Genomic DNA, 17,031 nt, shown 5'->3' on the forward strand with positions numbered 1-17,031 from the left:
CATGAAAACAAGCTTCCAGATAGGAGAGAGAGACCCAGATCAGTGCTGCCAGCAACAAGTCTGCAGCGTGGACTCGAGAGTTACCTATTCTACTTGGCCAGCACGCCCTCTGGCAGGCCATTCACACACAGAGCTTGGTATCAGACACAGCATCATGCAGTTGAGGGCTATGAAAAGGAGATGGAGGGCAACGGAGGAGAGTTTAGGAAAAATACTAGTAGGCACACTGCTTATTTTCAAATTGGACATAATGGACAGAAACAGTGGATATAAAGTAGTAAAGCAAGTGTTCAGGGCACCTTTTTGTCCAAAATAATACAAGAAACTGTTCAAAAGGCATGTTCCTTTCCATTTGACTAAAAATTGAAAGGGTTTTTTATATTGCTTTTATAATACTCTATAAACAAGCTATTTGAGAGTGAGATTTTCAGACAAGGAACTTGAAGTGAAGGGAGAAATCTGTTCATAACTTACCCTCTTGTGCCCAGGTATTTTAACATCTGGAACGTAATGCTGCCTGTTGTAATACCTCTGCAATACTGTAACACAGCAGGATGCATTAATGAGAGTTTCAATCTTAAACCCACAACATCAATGAAATTTATAGTTGTCAGGCCGTTAACATTATTCAAACATAGTTTTTGTGGTTTCAGTTCCCATTTTACATGCATGTAGGAAGAAAAGTCATTGTGTTGACTAGCCGTGAAGACACGAGTCCTCCTTAGACTTGAAATTTCTATAAAACAATTAAGTATTGTTTGTTACTCTTGACAGCATTCATAGTATGCACTAGAGGGTGGGGGGAGGGTATTTGTATAAAAAATTGTGCTAGAATCTCTCTCTTAATATTTCAGCTGGTTTAATATTCTTGAATACCAAAAGTGCCTTGCTCACGTTTTGGAAAATACCACAAAAATGTTCAAAGCAGAAAAGAAAAATTTTCATAACATTCTAGTATTATCTTCTAAGGTCATATAGGTGCCGTCTGATATTCTTCCTGATGGGTAAATTTGTCTTCAGACGTTTGATGTTTCCGTAGTCTTGTATCTCAGTGTGGTCTTTTGACTTAATATGTGGAGCAAGTTAGTTAAAGAGCACAAAAAAGAACAGAGAATTTCTTGAAGGAAAAAATTTCGGGGGGGAAAATGTGGTAAGCACTGTGATTAAGTCACTCTGCAGAAAAATGAATCGTTAAATCTGCAACTGATTAAGTTGAAAGAAAAGAAGGGAAGTCAATATGTAAAAAAGTGCACGTACAGTTACTCTTTCTGGTAAGAAAAATCCAAGTTGTTTCTCCCAGAATAAAACTAACAAGCACACGCAGTTTACAAAGCTCTGAAGTTTGGGGGGCAGTTGTGTGGGGTTTTTTATTATCGTAGGCTTCATGGTAATTCCAACACAATCTCAGGAAGTAGTAAAAATAAATCTATCTGTCTCTTGCTGTATCAGTCTGGGTATTAACAACTTCCCCATGTTGTGACCATTAAAGAATTTCTTCATGGCCCTTAAAAGTACAAACTTGGTCTCTGCATTTAATATGTTGTTACCTGCTGCCAAGCCTCTAATAGCTACATTCATATGTTCTGTTAATCATATCTCTTTGTTCTAGAAGCCTGTGTTTTGGATTCATAATTAACTTTTTTTCCTGCTCTGATTGTTTTCCTCCCATCATGGCAGCACATGACTTTTTTTTTTTTCCTATTTAAAAAAAAATATGTGAAGGGATGGAGAAGTAACAGAAATCAGCATATTTCGACAAAGCCTGTAATCTCTTCCTAACTGTGCTTCCAAATTTAAATAAGATTTTCATGTTGCAAAACCATGAACTTGGTGTTGTAACTGAAATCACGCTGTTCCCAGAAGACAGCGCTGAGGCCTCATGAGCTACGGAGGATTTTCCCCTAGGTCCCAGCATAAGAAGAGGTATATTTTTAATGTTAAAGGTTGGTGGTAGATAGGTGAGCCTGGTCTCAGTGTGCAATCCATAGGGTCCAAAGGAAAGAATTATTGAGCTGTATTTCACATGAACTGGAAGGGGACTGGCAAAAAGATCTTCTGGCTACTGTTCTTTGACAATGTCTCACTGATCCAGCAGTAATGTGGGAAAACATTGTGGAGCCTGTTATGGCTTCTGTCAGTTTGGGTTCAGGTATTTCTAATGAGCGAAGGCATTTGTGGTCCAGACTTTGCTCGGGCCCTCCAATAACCTCCCATTTTGATCATCGTGAAAGCAAGTCAGCCATTTGAAAGATATTCTGAAGCCTTGGGGACCCTACTTACATTTTGCTACCAATACAGCCCCAGGAGTTACTGAAGCCCTGCTTTTCAACCTGCGAAGCAGGAGGGATGGATAGTTCCCTAGCTTGTCGCCTGCCTAAAGACGTGTGTCTGTGGGCAGCGGGGGGACAGTTCTGCTTGCAGCTGGTCCTTGCTGCCCATGGATACTTGCTTGATTGCAGGACTTGAAACACCTTTTATACGTATCTGAAATGCAGAGGAAATAATTTTGAATGGTACTCTTTGCTGATTTGGACTGCACTTATCTCCAAGACAAGATTGCTTTTATATGAATGAACAACGTGATATTTGTGTCCATATTAGAAGTAGATTTGTAGGCTATACATCACTTTCTGGGTTTACCTTGCTGGCAACATCTTGAATATCTGTTTTATCTGTTAAATAACTCTTCCTGAAAAGTGAGATGGAGGAGGATTGTAGTACAGTTCAGATCTGTTTTAAACTGGCTTGAACGAAGTTCTCACAGTAGGGTTTTTTCTTCTTTTTTTTAAGTCTAGCATTGACTCATTTGGTGGTGTTAAAGTGCACTTTCTACTTATCCCCAGAGGAAAGTTAGTATTCTTTTAAGTGAAACTATTTTAAAAGCAGAACACAAGCCTAAAATAAGCCAGTGTTCTCTAGAGTTCTCAGAAGGTGTAGATTTATTTACTGTAGTTAAATCATAATTAGTTCTCAGGGGATAGTGTATCTTTTAAACTGCTTTATTGCCACCATATTGGTTTTCTAAATAATCAGAAACTGCTGCTGTTATATTCTGTAGTATGAACAAAAATTTGCTGTAAGTAGAAACAAATGTCTAGAATTGCTAGTTGTCACTTACTGAAGATAGTGACACGCAAAAAATAAGCACTTCAAGAAAACATGAAGAAATACAAAACGTATGTTATCAGAAGGCACCTTAAATGAACTACGGCTATAACTTTTTCCAGCATAATAGATATAGTAATGTTTTACATTATCATTTTTCAGTTAATCTTTTTTTAATATTCTAATACTTTTTGGTCAAGAATATATGTTAACTGAAAACGGATAAGTGGTAGTGCAATGTTAACATAAAATATTACCTGATATTTAAGCCTATATTTTCATGAATGTAGCTTAGTGTTCCAGCTGATAAGCATGGGGATTTTTTTTCCTAATTGGCAGGTTAATGTTCGACTTGCCTGAGGAGATGGGTTTAATAGCAATTGCTGTTCAACAAACGCAAGGGAAAGGTAAGTTTCTTTCTAGTGCTAATAAATGTGTATTAAATATATGAAATAGGACATTTTAATGTCACCTAGCTGCCTCAAAAATACATTATGAGTATTTTTTATAATATAATCTATAGAATAATCATGTCCTCTTCTCTTCCCGCTTGAGCTGTGGTTTCAAACTCAAAAACTAAGTTAACAGAGACCAAAGTAAACATTTTCAGGATGTTTGGTGGCTTTTGCAGAAATGATTTAGTGGTCTTCTAGTTTCTGCCAAAAAGTCTCCCCAGTCATGGAAACTGCCATCACTACATTTAGTGTAATACAAGTCAGACTTCCAAATCAGAAGTCCTTTTTGACTTAACTGGAACAAGACTGGGTCTTGACTTGCTCTGAGATAGAGGTTTCTTGAGTCTGCAGGACCTGTGTGAGCACTCATGTGGGCTTTCTTGATCTTTTGCAGTTAAATATAAGCAAGTTCTGTCTCTTTCCCAGGAAGGTGCTAGCACTGATTTAAAAGCCACGTTCATTTTATTAGAAGAACACGGTGCCCAGCCTAGTAAGCTCTTGGGAGCACAGATCTACATGAAGGTGGCTACCTGGCTTTCAGTACAGATCTAGCTTGTGTCAAGCTGCTTCACAGCGTGGATGGATTTCTAGATGCACACAGAGCATCTTCACAAATACTTCTTCACTTAAACAAAGCAAGATTTTTTGAAATGTGTATATTACCAGATACCAGGAAAATCCTGGAAGCAAGTCATTTAGGACATTCTAGGAAACTGAGTAGCAGCATGCACATTAAACAACCTGCTGTTTTTTTAAAGAAAAAGCTTTGCACTTTAACCATTTTTCTTTCAAAATTAGTTTGGAAACTCCATTACAGGACTTACGGTAGATTCTTGGATGGATACTATTGAATCTTTCTCTTTTGTAGTTGTCTACCTTAACAAAGTGATCTTTTTTATAAATATTTTTTCCTTGAGTTGAAGTTAACTTTTTTCCTCTCCCTCCCCAGGTCGTGGTGGAAATGTTTGGCTCAGTCCCCTGGGCTGTGCACTATCCACTTTACATATTGCCATTCCTCTACATTCCAACCTGGGCCAGAGAGTTCCTTTTATTCAACACCTGGTGTCCTTGGCAGTGGTAGAGTCAGTTAGATCAATACCAGGATATGAGGTATGTCATTCTAATTTTTCTCAAAATTCCTGTTTCCATGTTCATTAAATGCAGATTTTAACTATGTCTTCTATGTGTAGAATGACTGAATGCATAATATAGTTCTTCAGCACTAATACAGTGGTAAACTTAGCCTTCATACTTGCTTGATTATTTATGTTTTTTGAGAAGTCTAGTATACATATGATGAATACTGTCTTTTACTGAGCTGATTAAGTATACTATGCTCACTTCACTCATAGTCTTACGAAACTTAAGACTCAGTCTTCAACAGTAAAGAAAATGTCCATTTTGTTTGTCTAACAATTGAGTTAATTTGTTTTGATTTTGAAGGAGTTGGGGAAGAGGGAAGAGGGAAAAATGAATAAAACTGACAAATCCTTTTCCACTTTTTTTGTTGGTGCTGTTTCAGTGGTCACTTTATCCCTTTTAAAGGATTTTTCCAACCCTTGTTTAAGGTTGAAAACTGATTTCTAAAGCAAGAATTTAGGAGTATTGCTCTCAAGAGGGAATCAAGTGTCCTGTCATCAGTATTAAAATGAAGAACCAGTCTTCTTCATCACCTCATATATCTCCTTTTTAATGTTACCATTTCCTAATATTTGCTAACTATAAAACTTTGGTATTTTACAGAAGTAGTTAACTAAAGCATATGTTTCCTATATTACAGAAAATCAATGACTTATACACATTTACACATGAACTTTATTATAGTGGCACCCAGTAGCTTTGCTGTAGTTTAGGGTCTGTCAGCCTTTCTATTAAAACCTTCTAACTTCAGTGCTTCATAACTTGACTATAAAAACAAAATGCTTCAGGCTAAAATTTGCAATATAAAATATTTGGCTAGAGTGAATAATTTAACCATTTAAAATAGAAGGGACAAGAGTTAGTTCTATAAAATATGAGTCTGACTGGGGAAGGAGTTAACTTATGAATGGAGGTGGTTTTGCTTCTGTATGCCTACCCTGGTATACATTGGCATTTTTTATTTTATTTCATTCAAGAGGAAAAAGGTGACTGAAGTACTAAATATTAATATAAAAATAGTATTTATCAATAATACATGTACTGTACATAGCACATGTACAATACGTAGCTTGCTATGACCAAGACAAAGCTACTGAATCTCTTTGATAGTACATCCACCCTAGACAATGGGTGAAACCAATGTTAAGGGTCTGGATTCAAATATGTTAAAGCAAGGAAATTCAAAGGTTTATCGGAAACTCAATGCTTAGATTTCGCCTTTAGACTTAGGTAACGCAGGGCTTTTCTTTATGTCAGATGAACATCCATGCCATACAAACTGCAGTAGCTGCAAACAATGGGCTAATCTGTAGATGAAGTTTCATTCTCTCCTCCAAATTTCCGTACCTCTGTGGGTGTATGTCAGAATCTTAATAATACTTTAACACGCTTTAATGTTGTTCACTATGCTCAAAGTCCATTTCAGGGTTTCTGTTGAAAAATCTGAAATACCCATGTCTCAGTTTATCAGCCAGTCATCCTTTTTAGGTTTGCCACAAATGTTGACTATGCTAAACAGGCAGCAACTGAGGCCTTTGTTCTGGGTCCTCACGGAGAAAATCTGACTGCTCAGTGGGAAGTTTTACTGTCAGATGTTAGTGCTGCAAATGCAAATGGGCCTTATATCAAGAGAATGCTTTGCTTTCCCATTCTGAGAACAGCAGACGTCTCTCTCTAGTAAGTGAAGATAAGAATGTGCTCCTTTTCCAGCATATTTTGTGACACCCATCGTTTCTTTGACACACAGATAGTTGTGCAGTACCTTGTAACTCCATTTTGTGGCAAAGTCTCTGCTGTGTAGTTTATGTCATGAGAATACCCAGTTGACTTGATTGTTCTTCATGCTTGCTGTCACTTCAGTTGCAGAGCTAGTGTCTGGTGTCTTACAGGTGTGTGTTTTCCTTAGGTAAGATCTACTGAATAGCTCTTCAGAAGATCTCTTAACACTGATAATACTGTTTAACTGTGTCATACTTCGCATGTCTCAAGAGTTTTCTATAAATCTTTTCCCAGTGCAAAGACTCAAATTGTTTTCCATAATGAATATGAATTGGTGATACTCTCTCTTAGAATGCCTTGATAGCAAAATCAGGTAGTATTTCCTGTGAATGTACGTGTAATGGACCCCTCTCTGACCTTTAAATCTGTCAGGAAAGTAGACATGGACCCAGGTGCAGTTTTCACACATCCTGTAAAGGGATTTCATAATCTACAATAGGAGGGAAAGCGTCTCTTGTAGTCCTGGAGCACCTCCCATAATTTGCCTCTGGGGATACAGTCATATGCAGTTTTTCAAACTACAGGAAGCACATTTGCTTTCTTTTTGTGTTTAAGTAGCTGGTGCAAAGTTCAGTTCAGTTCTGTGGTTTCAACAAAAACTTCTCTATTGCGCTGGAACGGTGTCACACAGCACAGTTTGTGTTTCCAGCTCCATGGTGTTGCTTGAGCGTAGCTGCCGAAAGCGTGAATATATTTAGGACGTTACTGAAGTATTTACGTAGTTGTGAACTGGAATTTCTCCTGTCTGCTAAATTTCCTTTCTGAAATTCAAGATGTCATTGTCTCCTTGTCTGGTTTCTGCAAGGATCCTCAAATACAGTGTTGATGTTATTGTGGGCTTACCCTGATTGTTTATCAGCAGTAAGCCACGGTGGCTGCCACAGTTTGCATCTTTCTTGAATAGATCTTTTAAATCTTTAATAGGGACTTGTGAATGAAGGAAATGAGTTCTATAAAACCTCACAGGTTTGAGACTGAAAATCTGTAGTATCTTTAGTCCTCCTTTTGGTCGCTCTGAGCCTTAATTATCTGGCATAATTTTTTTTTTTTGGCAAATAGATACTTTTCTCTGACAGCTGCCAACCTCCTTAGTAAACCATGTAACCATGTTACTATGACTTTTTCAATAACATTTGTGGAGCACTTAAATAGGTTCTCATTATGAAAAGCAGTTGACAGTATCACATTCGGTGTGACAAAGAGGTACAGAAAATATAGAATATGGAGTGATGAATGAGCCATGTTCTTATAATCAGTATCGAAGAGCAAAGTGTTTCTAAATGTATGGTTTTGTTTCTTTAGGATATTGATCTGCGAGTAAAATGGCCAAACGATATTTACTACAGCGATCTTATGAAGCTTGGTGGAGTTCTGGTAAACTCTACACTTACTGAAACAACATTTCATATACTTATTGGTAAATGTCTATTTTGAAGCTTTTCTATACTGTTTTCTCCTGAAGAAATTTGTTATTAATGTCTTTATGAGTTCAAATGATAAGGACAAGAACAAATAATGACAGCAGGCATAAGGAAATAAAGCACAATATTAAATCAAAAGGAAGCACAAAATGTAAATGTTTTCATTCTTCTTAATAATTCCATATGCTTGACAAGGAAAATGTAAATGCAAGCATCTGGGCTGATGTAGTGCAGTTCAAAGAAACAGCATTACAGGAGAGAGGGAAAATGTCCTCCTTGATCTATTGCAAAACTAGTAGAACATACTGAAAAATGTATCTATTTTTTTCAGTTTTCTTTTGTCTTGCAACGTGACAAATAGTTAAATAAAGAACATGCCTTTTAAATCAGGAGAAAAAGAGCTATGCACACATAGTAATGTTTTAATTTCTCCTTTCATCCTTTTAAAATTTATTCATAACTTGTTTCTGTTGATACCTTTCTAGAAACTGGAATATTGCTAGTGAAGCAGCAGTGAAGTAATGATTTGATTAATCAATCGCTTTCTTTAGTTCTCTCAAAAAGTAAAATTTGCAAAGTAGTTGGGAAGGCTGGGTCAGGGAGCAAAGAGTGACTGTCTGTTTGTTCATTGTGAAGACAAACAGTCTACCTGGAAAGCTGGTTCCAAAAAGGTAGCACAGCCAATCTCAAAAAGACTGTACATGTATTTTCCAGCAAGTCCCAGTGCTGTAACAGGGGAAGACATTTAGGTGCACAAATAAGTATTGAGATGTTTTTATCATTTCAAGTCTGATAATCATCGTGCTATTTGTTAAGGAAAATTTTTCCCCTAATGTCGTGGTTTAACCCTAGCCGGCAACTAAGCAGCAGCAGCTGCACAGATCTGTCAGACATGCTTAGAAACCTGCCAGCAGAGCTCTAGCTTCTGGTTCCAAAAATAATTATCTCTGCTATGTCTAAAAAATTACATGAAAGTTCCCTAGCCAGTCTAAAAGGTTAAAGAAGAAGATTATAATATTTGGTTTATATTTGAATGTAGCACAGTAGATAAGTAAAGTATCTGGCAAAGAGAGTGTCGGCATGATATTGTTTCTGTCAAGGTGCTGTAAATTTTAAGGCGCGAACAAGCAAAAGAGTTGAAGTAGTCGTCACCTCTTTCCGTGAAACATGCCCAGCCATTAAATTTTCTGTTCAATTGTTATATCCTCATTTTGTAAATAATCTACATGTACAGAATGGAAGTTGCACCGAGACACTTAAAAAGTCTCTCTGTGCCCCGTCAACCATTTACTGCTTCCATATGTTTTTCCAGAGCCTGTTCTGGTTAATACAAGAAAAAGAAAAATGGCTCCAAAAATAGTTCATCTTATCAAATATCTCTTTGCATATTACATATTTGGTTTGGACCTTGTGTTTCTTACCCTAAACAACAAACATTCAAATTCAAATGGAAACTTTCTGTATGCATTCTCTCTGATGTCCATAGGAGTCATCTTGGTGGTGATAGGTCTGAGGTATATACAAAGATGTACGTTTTCTTCAACTTTCTTTCACCTGGAAGCTTCTAAGATTGAAACTTACTTGCCACATTCTAGTCCAAGGATCTTTTCCATCATTTCAGTGATGTATGTCACTGAGAGTAGTAGGGGTGACTCATGACATCTAACTTCTTGTATTAGTAGTAGCAATGAGATCAAACTTCCACAACAGGAAAGGTAAGCCAGATGCATCATCCCCTTTCTACAGTCATGCAGATTCCTTACCTAGACCTCACTGTTTACATGGCACTCATGAAGAGTATCCCATATATGAGGGTAATGATCAAAATCAAAGATCATCTACATGGCTTCACTGCTCTGAGAAGCACCTCAGAAGAATAAGGCGAAAGACAAACGTGCCTTTTCACCTGTACCACGTGCTCAAGGCCTCACAGATGACACAGTTCATGTCCATACTTTTAAACATGTTTTTAAAGAAATCTTTTTTTTTCTAAGGACTTAATTGTTGTGGGACTTTTGGAAGAAAAGTTCTGCAGAAGAATATACTTCATTAATGTAAGGGCCAGACTCAGAACAGACGTAGGTAGCCGAACACGAGTGGAATGCAAGGGAGAGCCAGCCTGCTTGACCTGCAAAAGCTCTGTCTGCCTCTGTGTGTAGCTAAGGCATGTTCGAACAGTGCACAGATGCTGAAGGCAGGGCTGGCTCTAGAACTGGAAGATGTATTAGCCACATCAGCACACTGCAAGATCAGTGCTAAATGTTTATTTTTCACTCTTCTCACATGGGCAACGCAGAGATGCCCTAAGAGTCCTGAGTACCTAATATTTTTCAAATTAGCTGGCTACATTTTTGGCACCGTGTTTAACCCCAGGTGCTTCTGCCTCAGCTGAGCTCGTCATCTCAGTGTGTCTCTTGTGTCTGTTTCAGTTTTTGGATTGCTAAATAGTGATCTCCGTACTTAAAAGCCTGAGTGCCCCGAGCCTGCAGATGGACTCCAAGGCCCCGTTATGCACCTGACAGTACCAATTGCAGCTTAATGGCCACGGTCACTCTCTCTTCACTTGTACTGTATTTGAGTGTAAACAGCTGAGTTGGGATTTGCTGGCATGGCACATTATATTTTCCAGTTCATTTTCCTTTGTCTCTTTCCAATAACACATTTCGCCTCACTTCCATAGGATCGATGTATGGGTACTGGTATCACTGTGGCTTTCTTTGCATGCATTCTCTGACTAGTTAAAAGTCAAAAACTCCTTTTCACTGTAGAGGTCATTCTCCTCATAGTTAAAACTAATTACTTCCATATATGAATAGTCTCATTAATAGCAAGTTTACAAAACAGTGCGTCTGGACCTTCTTGCAGATGGAGGTGTATCATGTCTAAACCTGATTGACAGACAGGGATTTTATCCCAAGTGTCTGAGGAAAGAAAAATCCAAATTATTAGGAGAAAAAAATAAACAGGTAATACAATATATTTCTTTACATCCCTCGAAGCCTGTTTCAGCAGGCTGCAAAAAAGGCCCCAAGAGCCATATTTAAATAAGAAAGGCATTCTGCCAACGTTATGGAGAAATCTCAGCGAGAGACTTGAGGCTTCTAAAGGATATGCTGTGGTAAGATAGATTAAGCAAACTGGAGTCTTACACAGCAAAGTCAAATCTTCTGGGCTTTTCAGAGCAAGCCAAACAAGGCTTATCAGCTGAGTAAAAAGGCTTAATTTTCAGAAAATGCAGTTAGCTAACTGTAGTAAACAGAAAGGTCTCTTAATTAAATTTTAGACTGAAAGATAAAACTCCATCTTAGAGTATGATCAATGATTTATTCTCAATTAGCTAATGACCTGTCAGCTTCCGGGGAGTAAAAGAAATTCTCACTTTGATGTTACTGTAACCAACATGCAAGTTACCACTTACCATCCATCTTCCTAACCCTCATTGATAGGATGGTGTGTTGTTGAAAGACTGCACTGGATTTGCTTCTACAGTTCTGAGGAGGCATTTTAAGGGCAAGGAACAAGTGAAATCTGGACTGAGATTTGTAATGACACGAGTAGGAAGGTTTAAAGGTGTAAGAAAAACAGCTACTGGAAACATCCGTAGAGATAATTGTATCAAGTAGTTGAATAAAGTACTGACTTTCTGGTGGTAACAAAGTGTTCGTATTTACAGATCCTGTCCTCTTCTTTTGGTTTGTCTTCTTCAGGCTTTGGATTTAATGTGAACAACAGCAACCCCACCATATGCATCAATGATCTCATCACAAAATTTAATAAGGAAGAGGGGACAAAGCTGAAGCCTTTAACTGCAGACTGTCTTATTGCAAGAACTGTAACTAGGCTAGAGAGGCTTATAGATATTTTTCAGGAGAAAGGGCCCAACGGAGTTCTTCCCTGTTACTACAAGTACTGGGTACACAGGTAAGTATAATGTTCTTCTCAAACTTTCTTTTAAGAAAGTTGGAAAGAACTCATGGATATTTTGTCTTTTTCTACTTTTTCTTCTAGATTGCCTTTAATACTAGTGACTTAATTAAAATATACTCCCAAGCAGGATGTAATTTTTTAAGGGAGAATAAAAATAGCACATAGTAAAATCAATGGACTAACATGAGTTAAAGAATGCTTCTAGGTATTTTACATGTATCGTCTCAAAACAAAGGGAATTGGGAATGATTTGTTTAGCTAATGATGAAGCTGCTGTACGCATGTCTTTTATTAAAAAAATAGACTATTTGGATTAACTCCAACTCTGTTAATTCCACAGAAAGAAATTAAAGCAGGTAGAAAATGCTGCTGAAAATCATTCTCTGTAAAGAACCAGTGAAGTGGGAAATAAAAATATTCTGCTAGACATTAGTCCTCTAAGCTATTTTTAATGGTTTGTGCAATGTCCACCGATTAATTCCTAACCGTCTGGTTCTCTTTATTTGCAGCGGTAAGCAGGTCCGTCTCTACAATGAGGAGGGCCCGATTGCATGGATAGTCGGGATAGATGATTATGGCTTCCTTCAAGTTCATGAAGAAGGCAAGGGTGTAGAGTCTGTGCACCCAGACGGCAACTCTTTTGACATGCTCAGAAACCTCATAGTCCCAAAGCATTAATGGTCCTCAGAGCTCACAGCGCAAAGGGAGGCTCTTTAGTATTTGGCACCGAGCAGCTAAACTTGCTTAAAGGTGGGAAGGGTAGTTGATAGCTTGGTTTTTTGTCCTCTGATTTTCTGATATCTTTGTTCTTTGACACGGATAACTTCAACAGTTAAGAAGAGGTAATTATCTGATTGCTGAAGGCCTTTATTCTTTTGTGTTAACTTTAAAACACATCTATGTTGCCATTCTTTGTAAGCATCTGTTCTTTAAAAGGAGCCTGATTGCAAAGGAATACTTTTCAATGAACAGAACTTTCTCTTCATTTACACACTGTATTTGAGAAACTGAAGTGGCTAAATATTTCCTTTTTATTGTACTTTAGCACAATGCAGTACAATATTTACATTGTTACTATGGGTTGTTAAACTAAATTCTGGTTTATGCATTGTCTGCAGTGGAAACAGCTGGAAGAGCTCATCGTATATTTCTGAATTACTGGGATTACCACTGTGTTTAAATTCAGGTCTAAGTGTAGAGCCTTGCTGATTTGGTTCTTCTCCGTCTGGGCCTGTACAACAGTTTACCATCCTGTGCTTTGGTCTCAGGTCTGCAACTCTCTCGTGGCTGCCTTGAATTTTTGGAGAGTTTTCCATCAGCGCTTAAGAGCTGTGGTTGGTTATCCAAATTATTTGTACTCTGCTCTTCTTAGTCAGTTGGATCTGAGTAAATCATCTCATATCTCCTTTGAATCATAGCCTTCCAAGAGGCTTTAGCCCCCGTAAGAATAGCCCACTGGAGTAGTGTATCACCTAGTTGCAATCTTCTTATCCAGGTTACTGTAGAATCCCATGTCAGGAGAGGGAAGTCCTAGTAGTTTAGAATTTAATAGTAATTCTGTTGTAATAGCAATGAAGTTACGTGAATAAGTAAGACAAAATGCCCAGCTCTTAAAGTCGCTGCCGTAAACAACTACTACAGTGAAAAAGAGAAAACATGCAGTTAACCTGTGTCCAAGTTCTCTTCCGTTGTTTCTGTTGTCACCCCCTTTCCCAAAGCAGGGCATCTGGTTTTGCTGCTAACCATTAAAAGCAAGAGGTTTAACACCTGCTGACCTGAAAGTAGCTTGCTTGCTTTGGGGGCTGGCTACGCAGTTCCCCGTTAGGTGTAACAGCTTGGTCGCGCTTGGAAGGCATCGTGAAGCAGGCATGCGGGAGCTTCCGTGCGATGGCAACTTGTCGGGTTTTTCTCCCGGGCGAGGCGAATTTGCACCAGGAGGCTTGGCCACCGCAGCACTTCAAACAGCGCTCTGCAAATGAAAAGTTTGTCAGAGGTGTGATGTGGCCAGCTTCATTTCCTCAAGTAGGCAGCACTGCTTATTACGTTACCTTGTCCCTACTGAGGGTGGATCAGCCAAATTGGTTTCCACAAAGGACTTCTGTCTACTAGCCAGAAATGGGGTTTTTAGGTTAAAGTTCGCCTCATAAACAATCTGAACATGTTAGTAGATTGTTTCAGTTACAAAGCCAAGAAGTCTTAAAACAAGGAAACTAGACTGTAATGGTAATTTAGAGTAATCCTCACGTATTAGGGGTTTGGTGGTTTGGCAGCAAGTGCTAGAAATTAACTTGTCCCTATTACATTTAGGATTTTATGCTCCATATCACAGTAGATTTGTCTGTGTGCCTGGTTGTCCATACCTGGCTGTTTTGTTTTCCCCCATGATCCACATCATATGAGACTGCACACCAGTATTTCGTAGAACTGTACAGTGGAGTGTAGACAGCTGTTAATTGGCATAGTTAAAATGATACACATGAACACCAGTTTTTGCTTTTTCCCGCCAGATGCTTTCAAAACTGCTTTGGGCTTGTTAATTTTTGGCAACTACCTTTATTTCAGAATCAAATGTTGATGCATATTATAGTCAAATGAAACTTGAGTCTGAGTTAATAAAGTTTAAATAAAAAGAAGAAACCACTTATATATACATACATAAGAAATGTGTGTGTGTGCATACGCACACTCACATCTTTCTTGTGCATCTTCACTTCTTTTCTACCTTCTCCTTCAAGCAGCTTATGAGCAACGCATGCTGCTGCAGGTCAGCTGTGGAAAGCATAGCTCGGGTACTGTTTTTCCAACCACAGAGTTTTACAAAACTTTAGATCTGTGCCTCAGTCCGGTATTCGTAGCTAAAACACTGTCTCTGTTTTGGTCCTGTAGGGTGTGCCTGTAGGAAGCACCTTTGATTTCGCTCGTATTCCAGATAGGCTGAGGAGTGCCCATAGAGATTTCTTTTAGTGACCGGGTCACGCGTCAGGTTTTGACTTGAACTGCTTCCTTGAAACACGCTCTCCCTTCGCTAGGGACAAGCACCGTAAAAGAATGATGGGGGGAAATGATAGGACCTGTTCCTGTGTGCAGGGCAGGATGGACCTGCAAACCTTCGCTCAGCTACGCTACCGCAGTGCCTGAGCAGCAGGCAGATGGATTTTTTAATAGTAAAATGCTGCAGTATTTCTTGGTTGCTATTGTTCCTTTTGGATTTCTTCATAACCTTCTTAATGAAAAGCTTGTTCTAGTCTCACTTTGAGTTGTGAGATTATTCTGAAAATTTTTGCATTGGAAAGAAACTTAGCGTTGAACTTCCTTTCTGCAAATGAGAACTAACCAAGTGTGGATGTGTCGGAGCACAGGTGGGTGCTGTGGGAACGTACCGCCTTGCCCCCACTTTTTGGTGGCCTATTCTGTGTGTACAAAACTACCTGTTGTCTTGAGGAAACAGCCTTGAGTTGGATGAAGCGTTTGTTACCAACCTGGCCTTTCCGTCAGAAGAACCAAAGAACTTCACAACGAAAATTCCCGTTGTGTAGTGAGCGGCTGCATCACGGTCCTTCTGACTGGCGGCTGTTCCTGCCAAGAAAGCCAGTGAACCTTCCTGTACCACACCTTAAGGTAGATGGGGAGCGCAGCCCGCAGTCTTACTCTTTTTATGCCAAACTTGGCAGGCTCCGAAAGCCACAGCATTTTTGTATGAAAATCAGTGTTGTTATTGTTCTTTATATAGGACAGACAAATGTGGTGTGTAGAGTGTCTCTGGGCGTAGGTATGGAGAGAATCAGACAACTCCAGATCCAGATGTAATGCACTGAAAATGGTTAATTTCATTCAACTGTCTAGATTAGTAAAACACCTCTTTCATTGTGAGGCTGATGTCATCTCTTAGACTATTTTCTAGACGAAGTGCTTTCAAAAAACATTTATTACGGTATGCATATTGCTGTGACTTCATTTTTTTTCCTCCTGGACTCTGTTACAACATTTCTCATTACACATTGTGAAAATATTTGTAGAGATTGTTTACTGATAGGAAAACTGCTGCCGAGCAGGCTGGGTGTGTTGGCACGTGTCTGTGTTCAGAAAGAGCAAGCGGGTTGTGTCCAGTCAGCACCCATGCTGTTTCCAAAGATTTGAAAAAGTAATCATGTACTTAACAGAGTTCGAGCAGTACATCTCACTTTCGCTAAAAGGTTTTATAAGACTTCAGAGCATTTTTTAAAATATATCCAATGAATATAATCTACTTCAAGGGCTATTACCTAGAAATAATATTAAAGCATTTAATTCTTTATGCTTCTGCTCCATTGTACCGCAGGCTTTTTTGTTGCTTTGCTTTTTCTGATTCAGCTACAAGACATCAGCAGTCTAAAAAATTACTCTCTGCAACTACTTTGGAATATACAGTAGCTATATAAAAAAAAAAATTGAAGTACAGCTTAATATCCATCATGAAAAAGTTTTGTGCCGCAAAGAGCTGGTCCCTGGGGGTAACTGGTTTGATAAAAGCATTTGCATGCACAAGTTACTGCAGCGACGCACCGCACTGATCAGACACCAAAGAAATTAAATCTGGACTGAGGAAAGAACAGAGGTCAAAAACCGCTGGCGTGCCGCAGGCTGCCGTCAGGTAACACACAACTGAGAAAAACGAACTGCAGGGAAGAACTGTAAACTGATGTCGTGTTTGAGTATCTTGCGTTAGCGCGTTTCATTAGTGATTCTGTGTTATTTGCAGTTCTCCAGGAACTTCTCTTCCTTTAAAATGCAACGTTGCTAAAATACAATAAATAAAAAAACCCCGTTGTATTTCATAGTACATTAACTGTCAAATGTAGTATGTATTACAATTGAAATAAATTTCCAAATATGCAACATTATTCTGTGTGAAACCCTGTGTTTTGTAGTAAAAAAGAAATCCAACTCACTTTTCCTTTGGCTACAGGATTTTATTAACATTTTAACAGTTTTGTTTTACATAATAAATAAGCAAAAATGCTTTACATTTTTAGGGAATACATACATAATTCTGAGCATTAATAGGTTGTTTGTTTTGCGTGCTTTTTCACCTACATTTGCCAAATAGCTTTTACCTGCATTGTATAAAAAAAGCAAAATCTAATGCTCAGGAAAAAAATGGAATAATAAAATTTTCTCTGTGCTGTTTTTGAAGTATGACTGAAATGTTGCAAAAATACTTGGTG

The 17,031-nt window shown here is 38.4% G+C and overlaps 1 protein-coding gene across 1 annotated transcript in view; it reads left to right on the top strand.

Annotated features, from left to right (window-relative positions):
* The window catches only part of HLCS (holocarboxylase synthetase), a 130,546-nt gene extending 113,849 nt beyond the window's left edge, over positions 1-16,697 (top strand). Inside the window, exons 7-11 of the mRNA XM_050908507.1 lie at positions 3,445-3,512; positions 4,510-4,670; positions 7,782-7,896; positions 11,608-11,821; positions 12,337-16,697. Of these exons, the coding sequence (XP_050764464.1) occupies positions 3,445-3,512; positions 4,510-4,670; positions 7,782-7,896; positions 11,608-11,821; positions 12,337-12,505 (727 nt within the window). The 3' untranslated portion in view covers positions 12,506-16,697. The remainder of the gene's footprint in view (positions 1-3,444; positions 3,513-4,509; positions 4,671-7,781; positions 7,897-11,607; positions 11,822-12,336) is intronic.
* Positions 16,698-17,031: the final 334 nt, after the last annotated feature.

Source organism: Gymnogyps californianus, chromosome 1, assembly GCF_018139145.2.
Source record: "Gymnogyps californianus isolate 813 chromosome 1, ASM1813914v2, whole genome shotgun sequence".
NCBI classification, from domain to species: Eukaryota; Metazoa; Chordata; class Aves; order Accipitriformes; family Cathartidae; genus Gymnogyps; species Gymnogyps californianus.